The sequence below is a fragment of the Aquarana catesbeiana genome, linkage group LG06 (genome assembly GCF_042186555.1).
Source record: "Aquarana catesbeiana isolate 2022-GZ linkage group LG06, ASM4218655v1, whole genome shotgun sequence".
NCBI classification, from domain to species: domain Eukaryota; kingdom Metazoa; phylum Chordata; class Amphibia; order Anura; family Ranidae; genus Aquarana; species Aquarana catesbeiana.
The window spans coordinates 71,493,455-71,508,527 of NC_133329.1; the positions used below are offsets into that span (position 1 = coordinate 71,493,455).

The following is a 15,073-nucleotide window of genomic DNA, read 5'->3' on the forward strand; positions in this document are numbered from 1 at the left end:
GGATTCCCATTGGCTGGGAGCGATCACAAGGGGGGGCCCACGATCGGATGGCCTCCCCCTCATCACTGAACGCTCCCAGACTAACGGCGACCACCTCGGGCACCGGGGGGGGGTGGGGGGTGGGGTCCGATCGGACCCCCCGCCCGTGGGAAGGCAATCACGTACCAGGTACGTGATTTTGCCTGCCTGTGCCATTCTGCTGACATATATCAGCGTGAGGCGGTCGTCAAGTGGTTAACAGGGGCATGTAATTACAATTCTTGATATAATATTTCATAGCAGGGCCCGTTCCAGCGCCCAACAAGCATAACTGTGAGGGGTTACAGTGTTCTGGCACCATCAACACCTAAGGCCCAATTTTCTGCAGAGTATATAGGGCAGGCCGTATAGTATATATACTTCTGTTCAGAGTATATAGTGCCTGGAAGGCCCCCCATGCCATTTTTATTTTAATTTGGGTGAGGGGTTCCCCTTAATATCCATACCAGACCCAAAGAACTTTCCGCCAGCAAAAGATTGAGAGCAGGTTCTCTATTTTTCCGACGGAAAAAGTTCCTATCAGAAATTCCAATCGTCTGTAGCAATTCCGACGTGCAAAATTCCTACGCATGCTCGGAAACAATTCAATGTATGCTCGGAAGCATTGAACTTCATTTTTTCGGCTCGTTGTAGTGTTGTACGTCACCGCGTTCTTGGCGGTCAAAAGTTCAGAGAACTTTTGTGTGACCGTGTGTATGCAAGCCAAGCTTGAGCGGAATTCCGTCGGAAAACCTTGGATGGAAATTCCGATCGTGTGTACGGGGCATAAGCATTCTTAAAATCACTGCTCCCGAAAAAACATCCGTTTTTAAAACTTTTTTTGCATTGATACATGTCCCCTGGGGCAGGACCCAGGTCCCCAAACACTTTTTAGGGCAAAAACTTGCATATAAGCCTTTAAAATTAGCACTTTTGGTTTTTCACGTTCGTGTCCCATAGACTTTAACAGTGTTCGCGTGTTCAAACAAACTTTTTTGCATGTTCCGATGTTCTGGTGTGAACCGAACCGGGGGGTGTTCGGCTCATTCCTACATAAGACCAATTTTAAAAAAAGGATTTTGAATACAGAAATGTTGGATTTCTGAAAAGTATGTACAGTATAGTATGCACTTAATACTTGGTTGGGGCTCCTTTGCTGGCCAATCAAGCACAGTGATACCATATATGCATACTATACTGTACATGGACATACTTTTTAGTAAGCCAACATTTCTGTGTAAAAAATCGTTTTTTATTGGTCTTATGTAATATTCTAATTTTCTGAGATACTAAATTTGGGGTTTTCACTAGCTGTGCGCCATAATCATCAAAATTAAAAGAAAGAAATGCGTAAAATATATCACTCTGTGTGTAATGCATTTATATAATATATGAGTTTCACTTTTTGAATTGAATTACTGAAATAATTTGACTTTTTGATGATATTCTAATTTTATAAGATGCACCTCTATATGTTTGAGGGCATTTTTACTTTACAGCATTTCATCACACCTGCCTATAACTTTACACACAGTACTGTATATAGAGTTTATATTAGGTTTGGCACAGACAGAGCTACACAGTCCATACATAGTTACATAGTCAGTTAGGCTGAGAAAAGACAATAGTCCATCCAGTTCAACCTGCGTAGGTGTATGTGTGTATCAGTGTCTATAATGATTTCCCATATCTCTGTATGTTGTGTCCTTTAAAATGTACATCTAAGAGTCTCTTAAAAATATCAATACTCCCCGCAGCCACCACCAATTGTGGGAGAGAATTCCACATCCTTATTGCCCTAACAGTAAAGAACCCCCTATACGGTTCAAGGTTAAACCGCTTTTTCTCCAGTCTCATTTTGTGGCCCCGTGTCCTTTTTCAATCCCTATGACTGAATAGTTTATTTCCTATGCTGGGATCCCCATTGAGATATTTGTAGATCGCTATCATCTCCCCTCTCAAGCGCCTTTGTTCCAGAGAGAATACATTTTGTGTTTGCAGCCGTTCCTCATAATTGAGGTCCTCCAGTCCCTTTATTAGTATAGTTGCCTTTCTTTGGACTCTTTCCAGCTCCAGCACATCCTTCCTGAGGACTGGTGACCAGAACTGAACGGAAAACTCCAGATGAGGCCGGACCAGAGTTTTATAAAGTGGCAGAATTATAGTTTTGTCCTTGAAGTATATCCCCTTTTTTATGTATGCTAATATTCTGCCTGCTTTGGCAGATGCAGCTTGACATTGCATGCTATTACTCAATTTGTCATCTATTAGCACCCCCAGATCCTTCTCCATCATTGATTCTCCCAGCTGTTCTCCACCTAGTGAATATTTTTAATTAATTGTTTTTTGACCCCAAGTGCATTACTTTACATTTCTCCACATTAAACCTCATTTGTCATACACAAGGGTGTAATTGTGGGTCAGAACTTTACATTGTACACAAACCTACAACAATGTTCCTGAAATGTATGATTTTGTGTTAATACATTTTAGATTTTCCATGGCGTCCGAGAATTGAAGATATGAGCCCTCTCATTCTGCAAGTCGGTCAGGAGACCAAAGTGACCTGTAAAATCTCCAGTTATTTCCCGGGAAACCTGAGAGTGACTTGGCTGGAAAAGAGAGGGAAAACTTTATCTGTTCTTATAAATAAATCTTCCAAGTACCTTATACCTGATATAGAACATAGGAGGATGGCTGATAACACCTATCAGTGCTCCCCTTCCTTATCCTTCACACCGACATCAGACAAGGAGGATCTGGAATTTCTCTGCAGAGTGGAACATCCCAGCCTGGAACACCCAATAGAACGAAGTACAGGACCACCTATGATAAATGGTGAGTTTTATAACAGAAATCAATGTATCCTTCAAAATATCCATTGTATCAGCAATAATAAAGCTAAACTCTGTGCAGATACAAAAGACACAAAGGAACACAGCTCTCTATTCACTACTACATCATTACATTTATTTTTTATTAAATACAAGCAGTGAAAATACCAGAATCTTACTATATCAGCCTCTTGCAGTCCCATGTACAGCAGGGCTCAGACTGGGAGAGGTAGAAGAAATACAAGGAGCTGCTTTTGTGATTGGCTGACTAATTTTCTCTGAAGTCTGCACTAAGATCCTAATAATATAAAAGCTAAGTTGGATTTGTTTTTCTTAGCACAGGTTCACTTCCTGCACAAAACTCATCACATTGGAGAGATACAGCCCAAGAGGAGGGTACATCCCGCTCCTGAAATGTCAGCCAGCCCACACCCCCCCCCCTTCCCCGCTATTACCAAAACCCCTCACCTCCGGAAATGTCAGCCAGCTCACACACCCCCACTATCATTTAACCCCCCCCTTCTTCCCAAAATGTCAGCCATCCCCACCATTACCCAACACCCATGAAATGGCAGCCAGCCCCCACCCCTTTCCTATGCCTAAACTATCACCCCCACCCCCCTCCTATAATTTCGACCATCACCACACACACTATTACCCCAAACCTCCATGCATTCTTAGACAGACCCCCCACTGCACTCAAACAAACTGCCCTCCTGAACCTCACCTGCAGCCCTTCTTCTCTCACCACCCAATGATCCCACACCCCACTTTCTTTCAGTACTTACTGCCTTACACCCCCCACTCCTTTTAGATTACCTCCATCCCTGCAGCCTTAGCATTCATTGCACCTGCACCCCCCCCCCTCTTCTCTCACCATCCACCATGCCGGAGCCCCCACTACTCAAACCAACAACAGAGTTTGCAACCGCCTCCTCCCACCATGTTGCACCTGTCATCTCTCAGCACTCACAGCACCTGCAGCTATATATTTTTCACCACCTACTATGGGTGCCGCCCACCATACCTTCAATCTCCCTTCTCTCACCAACCAGCTTCACTTTTAAGCCCCACTTTTCTTACTAGCCATCACCCCTACACCACCTTCTCTCAGCACCCACAACATCTGCCGCTTCAATTCTATCAGCATCCACTGTGCCTTCAACCCCAATTTCTCTCACCACCCTCCAAGCCTGCACCCCTTTTCTCTCACCACCCTCCAAGCCTGCACCCCTTTTCTCACACCACCCTCCAAGCTTGAACCCCCTTTTCTCTCACCACCCTCCAAGTCTGCACCCCTTTTCTCTCGCCACCCTCCATGCATGCATCCATCACACCTGCACTCCATGTTCCACCACGGCTCCTGTACTCTCCTTCTCACCACTACACTTGTGCAGCCTACCCCCATCTCAATACCAAAGTGATGCAGACACTGCAGCTTCCTTCATTAGAAGGTTAAAGTGGTCCTAAAGACAAGACTTTTTTTTACCTTAATGTGTTCCTTGCATTAGGCTAAAAAAAATTCCCAGTAATTGTATCACCCACTCACCCCCCTATATACCTACACAAGTCGTCTCTCGATCCAGCACTGTGCCCCCCTATTCTATTCCTCCTTGCCATTGACTCCTGCTGCTGTCAATCAAATCCTGTGAGGAGGGACCAGGAGTGGGGCCAAGCCATGCTGTGTGTGTCTATGGATGCACACAGCCAGGCTCAGAAGCGAGCCAGCAGGTGTGCCACCATAACAGGCGGCTTGCTATGGGGCACACAGAAGAGGAGGAACCAAGACTGCCAATGGGAGACCCCAGAAGAGGAGGATCAGGGCAGCTCTGTGCATTGCACAGGGCAGATAAGTATAACATGTTTATTATTTTAGAAAACAAATATTAAGGGTTTACAACTGCTTCAAGAATGCACAAGGTGATTATATTGATAGAACGATGTAGGCCAATCTCTATCTTTAATTTCATTCATTTCCTTCCAGTACCCCCCCAGGAGCCAAAAAATTTAAAATTCACTCTCCTCGGATCAGACCAAGTTCTCTGTTCTCTGAGTTTAATGAAGTTTTACCCCCAAATCATTAACATAAAATGGAGCTATAAAGAACGCTCTACAGAACGCAATACTAGAACTTTACCATCAATCAAGAAAATCATTCAGACTGACAATGAGAAAACATTTGATGCCATAAGTGAATGTACCGTTCCCTGGAAATATTTCATGTCCTCGGTGAGGGTGACCTGGACACACGACTCACTGAAGGAGGCCGGATACCGAGATCTGTCTATAACAGGTACTACAGTTTATACTATTATAATAAGTGCACTGTACTGTATAAAAAGTAGAGCTAATTGAATGATATTTAATTTGCCAAAGGACTGTGTATCCTAAACAATTACCATGATTTTCCTTCCTTTTTCCTTTTTTTGCATCTCCATGCTGCTGATTCCTTGCAGCCTCTTTCAGCCACTTCCTGTCTACATCTCTCACCCCGGTGTCAGCTGCACATTATTACTCTGGATTGGCTTTGTGATGGTGACAATGTATATTTCATTATTAACCACTTCAGCCCCGGAAGGATTTACCCCTTCATGACCAGGCCATTTTTTGCGATACAGCACTGCGTTACTTTAACCGACAATTGCGTAGTCCTAGGATGCTGTACCCAAATAAAATTGACATCCTTTTTGCCCCACAAATCGAGCTTTCTTTTGGTTGTATTTGATCACCTCTGTGGTGTTTATGTTTTGCACTATTATGCCCTGTACACGCGGTCAGATTTTCCGACGGAAAAAGTGCAATCGGATTGTGTTGTCGAAAATTCCGATCATGTGTGGGCGCCATCGGACTTTTTCCGTCGGAATTTCCGACACTCAAAGTTTGAGAGCAGGGTATAAAATTTTCCGACAACAAAATCCGATTGGTTAAATTCCGATTGTGTGTACAGAAATCCCAAGCGCAAAGTGCCACGCATGCTCAGAATAATTTAAGAGACGAAAGCTATTGGCTACTGCCCCGTTTATAATCCCGACGTACGTGTATTACGTCACCGCGTTCAGAGCGATCGGATTTTCCAACAACTTTGTGCCACTGTGTGTATGCAAGACAAGTTTGAGCCAACATCCGTTGGAAAAAATCCATGGGTTTTGTTGTCGGAATGTCCGATTAATGTCCGACCGTGTGTACGGGGCATAAAGCTCCATGCACACTGGGCTTAAAAAACTCTGTTCTCTTTGGAGTAAAAAAAGCTCATATAGAGCATTTGGACGAGTTTAGGAGAGTTTTACGTTTTTTCTGCCAGTAAGATCCAATCAGAAACGCGAATGAGAAGGATTTTTTTTCCTGCCTCTAGACGTTGATCTCAATATATGCCTGTAAACGTCCTAATGTGCATGGACACATAGGATAACATTGGGTTGGTTCTATAGTCAGAACACAAAACTCCTGTAGAAGCAACGTTTTTTACACCAGTGTGCATGGAGCCTTAACAAAAAAAGAGCGACAATTTTGAAAAAAAAAACAACATTTTTTACTTTTTGCTATAATACATATCCAATAAAAAAAATAAAAAATTAATCAATTTAGGCCAATATGTGTTCTGCTACATATTTTTGGTAAAAAATCCCAATAAGAGTATATTGATTGGTTATAGCGTCTACAAAATAGGGAAATGATTTAGATTTAGTTCTTACTAGTAATGGCGGGGATCAATGATTTTTAGCGGCACTGCGACATTGCGGTGGACAAATCTGGCTCTAAGTGCCATTTTTTGGTGACCAGTGACACCAATACAGTGATCAGTGCTATAAAAATGTACTGATTACTGTATAAATGACACTGGCAGGGAAGGGGTTAACACTAGGGGGCGATCAAAGGGTTACGTGTTCCCTAGTGAGGTGCTTTCTAACTGTTCACTGTTCCTGATCACAAGGAACAGCTGATCTCTCTCTCCTCCCATGTCAGAACGGGGATCTGCCTTGTTTACATAGGCAGACCCCTGTTCTGCCTCTGTGAGGAGTGATCGCAGGTGGCCAGCAGACATCGTGACATCAGCTCCCGAGCCGCACCGCGGGCGTGCACCTGCCCTGTATCTATTACATGAAACGACATACAGGTACCTGATTTTGCACAGTAGAGCAGCCTTGCCGCAGTATATGTGCGGTGGGCAGTTTTTAAGTGGTTAAATACAAGGCTTCCTCTGATTGGCTAAGGTAGACATTGTGACATCATCCACCCGCCTCTTCAGCTCTCAGACTCTTCCAAATTTCTTCTTTTTTTTTTTTTTTTTTTGCTGCTGTGATCTGGCTTCCTATTAAAGGGTGGCTACATTCGTTCTCCATGGTCCCCCTGTATGTAGGAATGTAGCCCCCCTCTCTTCCTCGCTCCCAAGATGGACTATGGATTATGGGATTCCAAACAAGTGGAAGTGAGGGCAAAACAGAGAGGTTCAGGAGCTCATAGGGGACGTTAAAAGGAGACAAAAAGACAGCAAGAAACAATTTAATAAAAATAGATTACAGGACCAGTAGATAGGAGATGTGTATGGAATATTTTTGGAGAATAAAGCTGGCTATACAATTATACAGTTTTCTTGTTCAATTCCTTTAGATTTACTTTCATATAGAGCAAGGGTCTGCCTGATTACATACAATTTGAAAGTGTTTAGGTTTGACCTCATATTATATGGCTTTGGTTAGGGTTACACTAATATTGGTATCGGTGCAGATGCAAGGCATTTGCACAGGTATTGTTACTCATGCAAACGCACTGATACCTGAAATCGATACCTTCCGGCTCGGTTCTTTCAGCTGTAAGTGGGATTTCCTCGCTAACAACTGAAATGGAAATAAAAGAATGCCGATGTTCTGCCGAGAAAGTTCCGCTCGGCGGATAAGAACCCCCCTCTACTGCACAGGCGCTGCGCCTGCGCAGTAGGATCCGGCGGAAATAGCCGAAGATGAATAGGGGAAAATCAGCTGTACACGGCGCCTGTAAGAGGGCCGCTCGCCACACTTCGGGCACGGCCTCGCTTCGCTCGGCTCTTTTTTATTCCCCCTCTAAGTCCACTTGGATGGTGGGGAAGGAACCTGGACCCAGGGCGCAGGCGCCGTGTACAGCTGATTGTAGATTTTGTGCTTCGGCTATCTCCGGCAGCTGATAGTTGTTCGTACTGCGCAGGCGCTGCGCCTGCGCAGTACAGGGGGGAAACCTATCCGCCGAGGGAACTTTCTCGGCAAGACACCGGCAATTATTGGTTGTTAAGGAGCGGGGCTGCCGTGTCCTTAACAACCAATGACATTTCATTTGTCTGTGGGACTTCTCATCTGTTACCGCCTCCTCCCCTCCCGCCAGCTGTCACCCTCCTTTCCTGAAGAACAGAGAGAGCTGCACCCTCTAAGTGCAGTATGAGCGCAAATTTAATAAATATAAAAGGTAAGAAATACACTCACAAGGTTAAAAAAAAATTCCAGCATAAATTATGAATGTGGTGTTCATTCGCTATACTCCCAGGTGGTAGCAGCTGGTGATCAGGAACAAATTCTGATTTCCCTAGTGATTAGGAACAGTGATCTCTCTGTACTCCCAGTCATTCCCCTCCCCCCACAGTTAGAAACATCTCCCAGGAAACACACTTAACCCCTTGATCGCCCCCTAGTGTTAACTCCTTCCCTGCCAGTGTCATTTATACAGTAATCAGTTTATTTTTATAGCACCTATCGCTGTATAAATTTCACTGGTCCCAAAAAAGTGTGGAACTCCACAGGGTCCAGGACCTCCAGGATGGAATCCAGAGAAGAAACGGGAAACCTCCAAATGGACCTCCAATCCTAGGTGCGTCAAACTGGATCTGGATGGTAAGATCAACAGGACTCCGGAGCCACTCTCAGCAAAGTAGTATGTGGAGAAAGAAAATGCTTCCACATAATGTAGATCAAAAAAAGTGGTATTTTATTTCTAAAAACCAGCATACAAGTATAAAAACGCGTAGGGTTTTTTGACTTATCGCTCACCACATTACCAAGCTTTTTATCTTCGTGATCACTTTTATACTTCTATGCTGGTTTTTAGAAATAAAATACCACTTTGTGGAGTTCCACACTCCCTGTGGTGTTCCACACTTTGGCCATTTTTGGCACCATACATGTATGACTCCATGTCGCTGACATTGGAGTCCACCAGTTCCGGTAGGGGCACACGCATTTCTCTATATTGTTGATGATGCAATATCTTAGATGTCCTCCATATCAGACAGTGTTTGATTCTTCATCTCCGCCGTGATGGAAGATCAGCTTTTGTTGGACTATAATCTATACACGTTTTTGCACTGTTTTGATTCACACATCTTCCAGTGCTCACTGATGTTGGGTTACTCACCCATATAGTTTCTTACATTTATTGGACACTTTGTATATCTGATTTGTTTCACCATTTTTATTCATCATTCTTTTTATTCATTTATTTGTGTTCATTGGTTAGTGCTACATTATTTACCAATTAGATCCTATTAAGAATATATATTATATTATTATTTTTTGATATTTATTATAGCAAAAAGTAAAAAATATTGTTTTTTTTTTTTTTAAATTGTCGGTGTTTTTTTGTTTATAGCGCAAAAAATAAAAACCGCAGAGGTGATCAAATACCACCAAAAGTAAGCTCTACTTGTGGGAAAAAAAGGACATCAATTTTGTTTGGGTACAGCGTGGCACTACCGCGCAATTGTCAGTTAAAGCAACGCAGCGCCGTATTGCAAAAAATGGCCTGGTTTAAGGGGGGAATTCTTCCGGTTCTTAGGTGGTTAACTGCAAACCATGCAGCTAGAGTTACAAAGCCAATCAAATGGTTTTCAGTGTTTAATCAATGTGGTTTGATTTACAGATCTTCCCTGGCACCCAGTGATAGAAGAAATAGACAAATTGCCAATACTTGAGAACACCGAGGCCAACCTGCAGTATAAAATCTCTCAGTATCTCTCACCAAGTGACCTCTCTGTGACTTGGCAGAAGAAAGAGAAGAATGGAAATCTGACACATCTTCCAAAAAATAGTACAAAATATAAACCAAATACATCTAGGCCTCAGTTACAACCAGATAACACATACAGCTGTACAACAAGTTTACTGATCACCCCAACACTTCTAGATGACCAGGGGTCAGAGTTCATCTGCCGAGTGGAGCACCCCAGCCTGAAGACGCCTATAGAAAGAAGTACAGGACCATTACAAGTCTGCGGTGAGTTTGCATAAGATGCAGTGGGGAAGCCATGAGCAACTGTCAGAGTACCATCTTTATTCTTTTTTGTGTTTTTTTTTTTCTTGTATTTATATCTTTCAAGGTGGTCAACTAAATAAGCTAAAATGAAACAATAATAATAATAAAAATAACAAAAAATATCCCAGCAACACACAGGGGCTAATTTACTAAATTAGTAAAACATGCTCTTTCAAGGTGAATTTTTAATTAACAAAGAGAAAGTTAACTTAGGTTAGTGAATGAGGTGAAGTTGTTTACGATATATTTCACTTTGTTTCACCTCATTCAGATAAATGAAAATGAATTTACAAAATGACAATGTTCTACTCTCTTAGTAAATTGGGGTAATTATGTTAAGTTAATTTCTAATTATATACAACATGTAGTGTTTATTTACTAGAATTATCTGCATCTGTTTCATTTGTATCTGATGAGTCTGTGTTCGACTTTCTTGGAAAAATGGAAATGTTAACCTTGAAAGTGTGGAAGGTTGAAGTGATGGGATGCCAGACAACTCACATTGCATTGTAAGGAGAGTAGATTTTAAACAATATCTACAACCAGGAGGAGCACCAAGCCAAATGGTAAAAGAGATCATATAAACCCACCAACACATTTTGGGAGACAAACACCTCCCTCTTCATCAAGTCTTGAAATCAAGTCAGAGCGTAAGTGGACCCCAAAACAGGTTTTACTAAACTGATCTCTTTTAGTTAGAATTGGATAAATCAGAAGAATCAGTGCAAAGGTTTGTCAGCGATAGTGGCATTAGTACTAAGCAATAGTGATATTCCCACTACCGCTGTCACACCTTTGCACTGATTCTCCGTATCTACCTAATTCTAACTGCCAGAAAACGGTTTAGTAAAGTTCGTTTTTAAGTCCACTAAAGCTTGATTTCAAACCCTAATTAAGGGGAGAAAAATGGTTTGGCCCCCCCAAGACACATTGGCCGTTTTACATGATCTTTCTGTGAACCATTAAAGCATTTTGGACTCTTTACCATTTGGTTTGGTGCTCCACCTGTTCACCTATACATTCAGTGACATTCTGGGTACCCATTAGGCTCCATTCATATATCAATTTATTGGCGTTTTGTAAGCTTATTTGCAGCTTTTAACAAGCTTTTTCTAAAGCGTATTACAAGTGTTATACAGCTTCAGGTGTTTTTGCTTAGCCAATAGAATGCACTAGGGGGAGGAAAGGGAGAGCAAATTAGGGGTGGAGAGCTGCTATTTGAGCAGAAAATGCTCGTAAAACGCTCAAGTCAGGCATTTCTATTGGAGTCTATGGGGCCAAAAACACTAGTAATCTGTCAAAAATTAAGCTTGTGTACTTTTTTGAGCTTCAGGCAACAGAACACTCAGATGTGAACAGGGGCAATTGAAATGAATGGGATTTGACTTGTTGAGCATTTTAGAGCTACAAGCTTTAAGCAGAAAATCACTCAGATGTGAACGGGTAAGAGAGTAGCCTTGTTTGTGAGTTGCCTCATCAGAGCCAGTGAGCCTGCTGAATGAGTATGTTCTCTTCACTACTTTGATCAAATAAGTTGAAGTCGGAGAGTCTTTTGGAATTATCTTTTCAGAGGATTTGGACAATGTCATCCTTTTACTAACATCATCACCGGCAAAAGTAATAGATCACAAGTAGACACGTTTACCTATCAGGTGAATCGGCACAGTAGAATGACTTTGATTCAGGGAAACCATTCACATCATCACTAGTGTTTGATGGTCCTGGTCACACTCATCTACTCTGGAACAGTTCTAACCCTGTTGATCAGTATTTCCTTTACTGTCCCTCCCATGTTCTTGCAATGATTGTTAGTTGCCTAGTTGCGTTGTGACAACCAAGGACTAAGGGGAAGGTCAGTATATTTTAGAGTGTTATCAAGTTACTGTGTTGTTATACATCTCTTCAGGTAAATAAGGGCCAACCGTGTTCCCTTAGAAAGTAATATTCTCCTCCATCATTACCTCCACACCTACTGCTATTTTACACATGCATGCTAGCACACACACACACTTCAATCCAATGCCTAACATTGATTTAGTTCTATGAATTAGGAAACAAATGGTTTATATTTAACAAATATGTTTTTATCCAGCTTCTCCCAGAAACCAGGATCCTATACAATGGTCTCTTATAAATAGAGAAGCTGTCCTGTGTCTCCGTCTGCATACATTTTATCCAAAATATATAGAAATTAAATGGACCTGCAGTTGTGGACGATTTATGACATCAAAGGATGATTATGAGATTAATTCCAACTCAACGTTTAATTTGACAAGTAATTGCAGAGTTCCTCTGGAACACATAACACATCCAAATCCTACAATCAAGGTGACTTGGAAGCATGATACTATGACTGATCTCGAGACCAGAAAAGTGTGTTTAGGAGATTCAGGTAAATACTGATATATGTGATGACATTTATCTCACTTCTTATGCCATGCCAGATTCTGTCACAAGGGTAGAAGTGCTGTATCATCAAGAGCCAATAAGGAGACCACATCACATGGTTATGGAGTACAATCAAACTTTTGAAAAGGATGAAACCAGCCTGGAGAAAGTAGAGTCTATAGCTAGGAAAATTCATCCACATTTTCCAATAGTTTTTTTTTTACCCCATCCCACCCAAAAGTCTCTTTCTGCCACTTACTGTAAAAAAAAAAACCACATACCGTATTTATCGGCGCCAGCGTATAACACGCACCCCAATTTAAGAGGGAAGTTTCAGGAAAAAAAAGTTTTTTTCAAATAAACCACTTTGAAGCAAAATAATGGTCAGTGTCAATCAATGCAGCCTCTGTTCCCATCTGCAGCCTGATCTGTGCCATTCCAATGCAGCCTGATACCCATCTGCAGCCTCTATGCCCATCTGCAGCCTGGTCTGCGCCCATCCAATGCAGCCTGATGCCTATTCACAGCTCACCATCTCTCATGCAGTGCAGGAAATCAGGAGGGGGATGAGCACCACCGGAATCACTGAGCCGTCATCTTCTGTTTACAGTACTCGGCTCTCACACACGCACATCCCGCCTCCGCCATCGCCATTGGACCAGCTCCTCTGATTGACAGAACACTGGTCCAATGCCGGTGGCGGAGGCGGGACATGTGTGTGACATCAGAGTCCAGTAAACAAGACATGGCGGCTCGGTGATTCCGGCGGCGCTCGTGAACAAACAATGACTGCTCAGTGATTCCTGTGGCGGCGGCGCTCGTCCCCCTCCTTCTCCGAGGTACACTATCAGCGTATAACATGCACCCCTGATTTTCCCCCTATTTTCAGGGGGAAAAAGTGCGTGTTATACACCGATAAATACGGTATGTACAAACTGATGGTATACAGCAGTGGTTCTCAACCTCAGTTCTCAAGTACCCCCAACAGGCCATGTTTGCAAATTTTCCTTTATCTTGCACAGGTGCTTTAAATTAGAGTCAATTGTTTGGTATTTTGGACAGCTATTTTATCTAAGAGAAATTCCCAAAACATGGCCTGTTGGGGGTACTTGAGGACTGAGGTTGAGAACCACTGGTATACTGGACAGGGCATGCCTCTAGAGTCCACAGTAAAGTAACAGTCCAAAATGAAAGTTCACTTGGAGAAAAGCAGCACTAGAACGCAGCTCCTTAGAGACATGAAGGAATCTCTGCAGCAACAAGAAAAAAACAAACAAGGGCACCACTTTGGGTGCAGCATTAACCACTATCGCTATAGCCGAAAGACGCCTACAGCGCGGTGCTCAATTGCCGGGAGGGCATCCCTGGATGTCCTTCTGCTTACTTCCTCTCTACGCGCCGCCGCGGGCGCGCATCGGGGAAATTCTGTGTTGGCCGTGTCCCTTGGACACAGCCAGTCACAGATCGTGCTAAATGGCCAATCACAGAGGCTATTTAGCACTTGATCGGAGCTTCCCATGAGAAATGATCTCAAGTGTAAACATATGAGATCATCTCTCATTGCCGGCTCTTCCTTCTCACACAGAGACCGCGTGTGTGGAGGGAGAGCGACCTGGGCTGTAGATCTGTGAGTGCCAACTGTTTAGGAGTGATTACAGTGAAAACACAGTAACATCAGAGCCCAAATAGTGCCCATACAGTGCCACATCAGTGTCATTGGTGCTACAGTGCTCATCACTGTTAGTGTCACAGTGCCATCTGTCATCAGTGCCATCTATCAGTCTTCAGTGCCATCTGTCAGTGCCATCTGTCATCAGTGCCATCTGTCAGTGTCACCTGCCACATCAGTGCCATCTGTCAGTGTCACCTGCCACATCAGTGCCACGTGTCATCAGTGCCACATATCAGTGCCATCTGACACCAGTGGCACATATTAGTGCCATCTGTCAGGGGTCATTGTGGGGTATTTGTACTTTCCTGGCTTGTTCGGGTCGCAAGAAATGAGATAGGCCACCAGTACATCAGGTGTGATCAATTTTTTATGATTTGCACCACAGCTTGTAGACTCTCTAACTAGACCAAATAATATCAACTAATTTGGGTTATTTTTACCAAAGATATGTAGCAGTATAAATTGTGGCCAAAATTTATGAAGAATTATTAATAATTTGCTAAATTTTATCACAGAAACGAAGAAAAATGTGTTTGTTTTTTCAAAATTTTCGATCTTTTTTCATTTATAGCGCAAAAAATAAACCCAGAGGTGATCAAATACCACCAAAAGAAAGCTCTATTTGTAAGAAAAAAAGGACAAAAAATTAATTTGGGTACAGTATTATATGACTGAGTAATTGTCATTCAAAGCGTGAGAGCACCAAAAAGCTGAAAATTGGTCTGGTCGAGGGGGGGGGGGGGGTTTAAGTGCCCAGTAGGCAAGTGGTTAAAAACATAGGATACTTATTAAAACAGCATAATTGGCAAGTGGCAACTCACATTAGTCAAGGAGAAAATCGCTTAACACATCGTAACAGATCAATCTAGCCTAGGACATTAAGGGGGAT

The 15,073-nt window shown here is 42.7% G+C and overlaps 1 protein-coding gene across 2 annotated transcripts in view; it reads left to right on the forward strand.

Moving 5' to 3' along the window:
* LOC141148597 (uncharacterized) overlaps positions 1-15,073 on the forward strand; it is a 406,627-nt gene that overhangs the window by 174,796 nt on the left and 216,758 nt on the right. For both annotated transcript variants that reach the window (XM_073636195.1, XM_073636194.1), the window contains exons 9-12: positions 2,512-2,856; positions 4,837-5,145; positions 9,732-10,085; positions 12,217-12,516. In XM_073636195.1, coding sequence (XP_073492296.1) covers positions 2,512-2,856; positions 4,837-5,145; positions 9,732-10,085; positions 12,217-12,516 — 1,308 coding nt within the window. The remainder of the gene's footprint in view (positions 1-2,511; positions 2,857-4,836; positions 5,146-9,731; positions 10,086-12,216; positions 12,517-15,073) is intronic.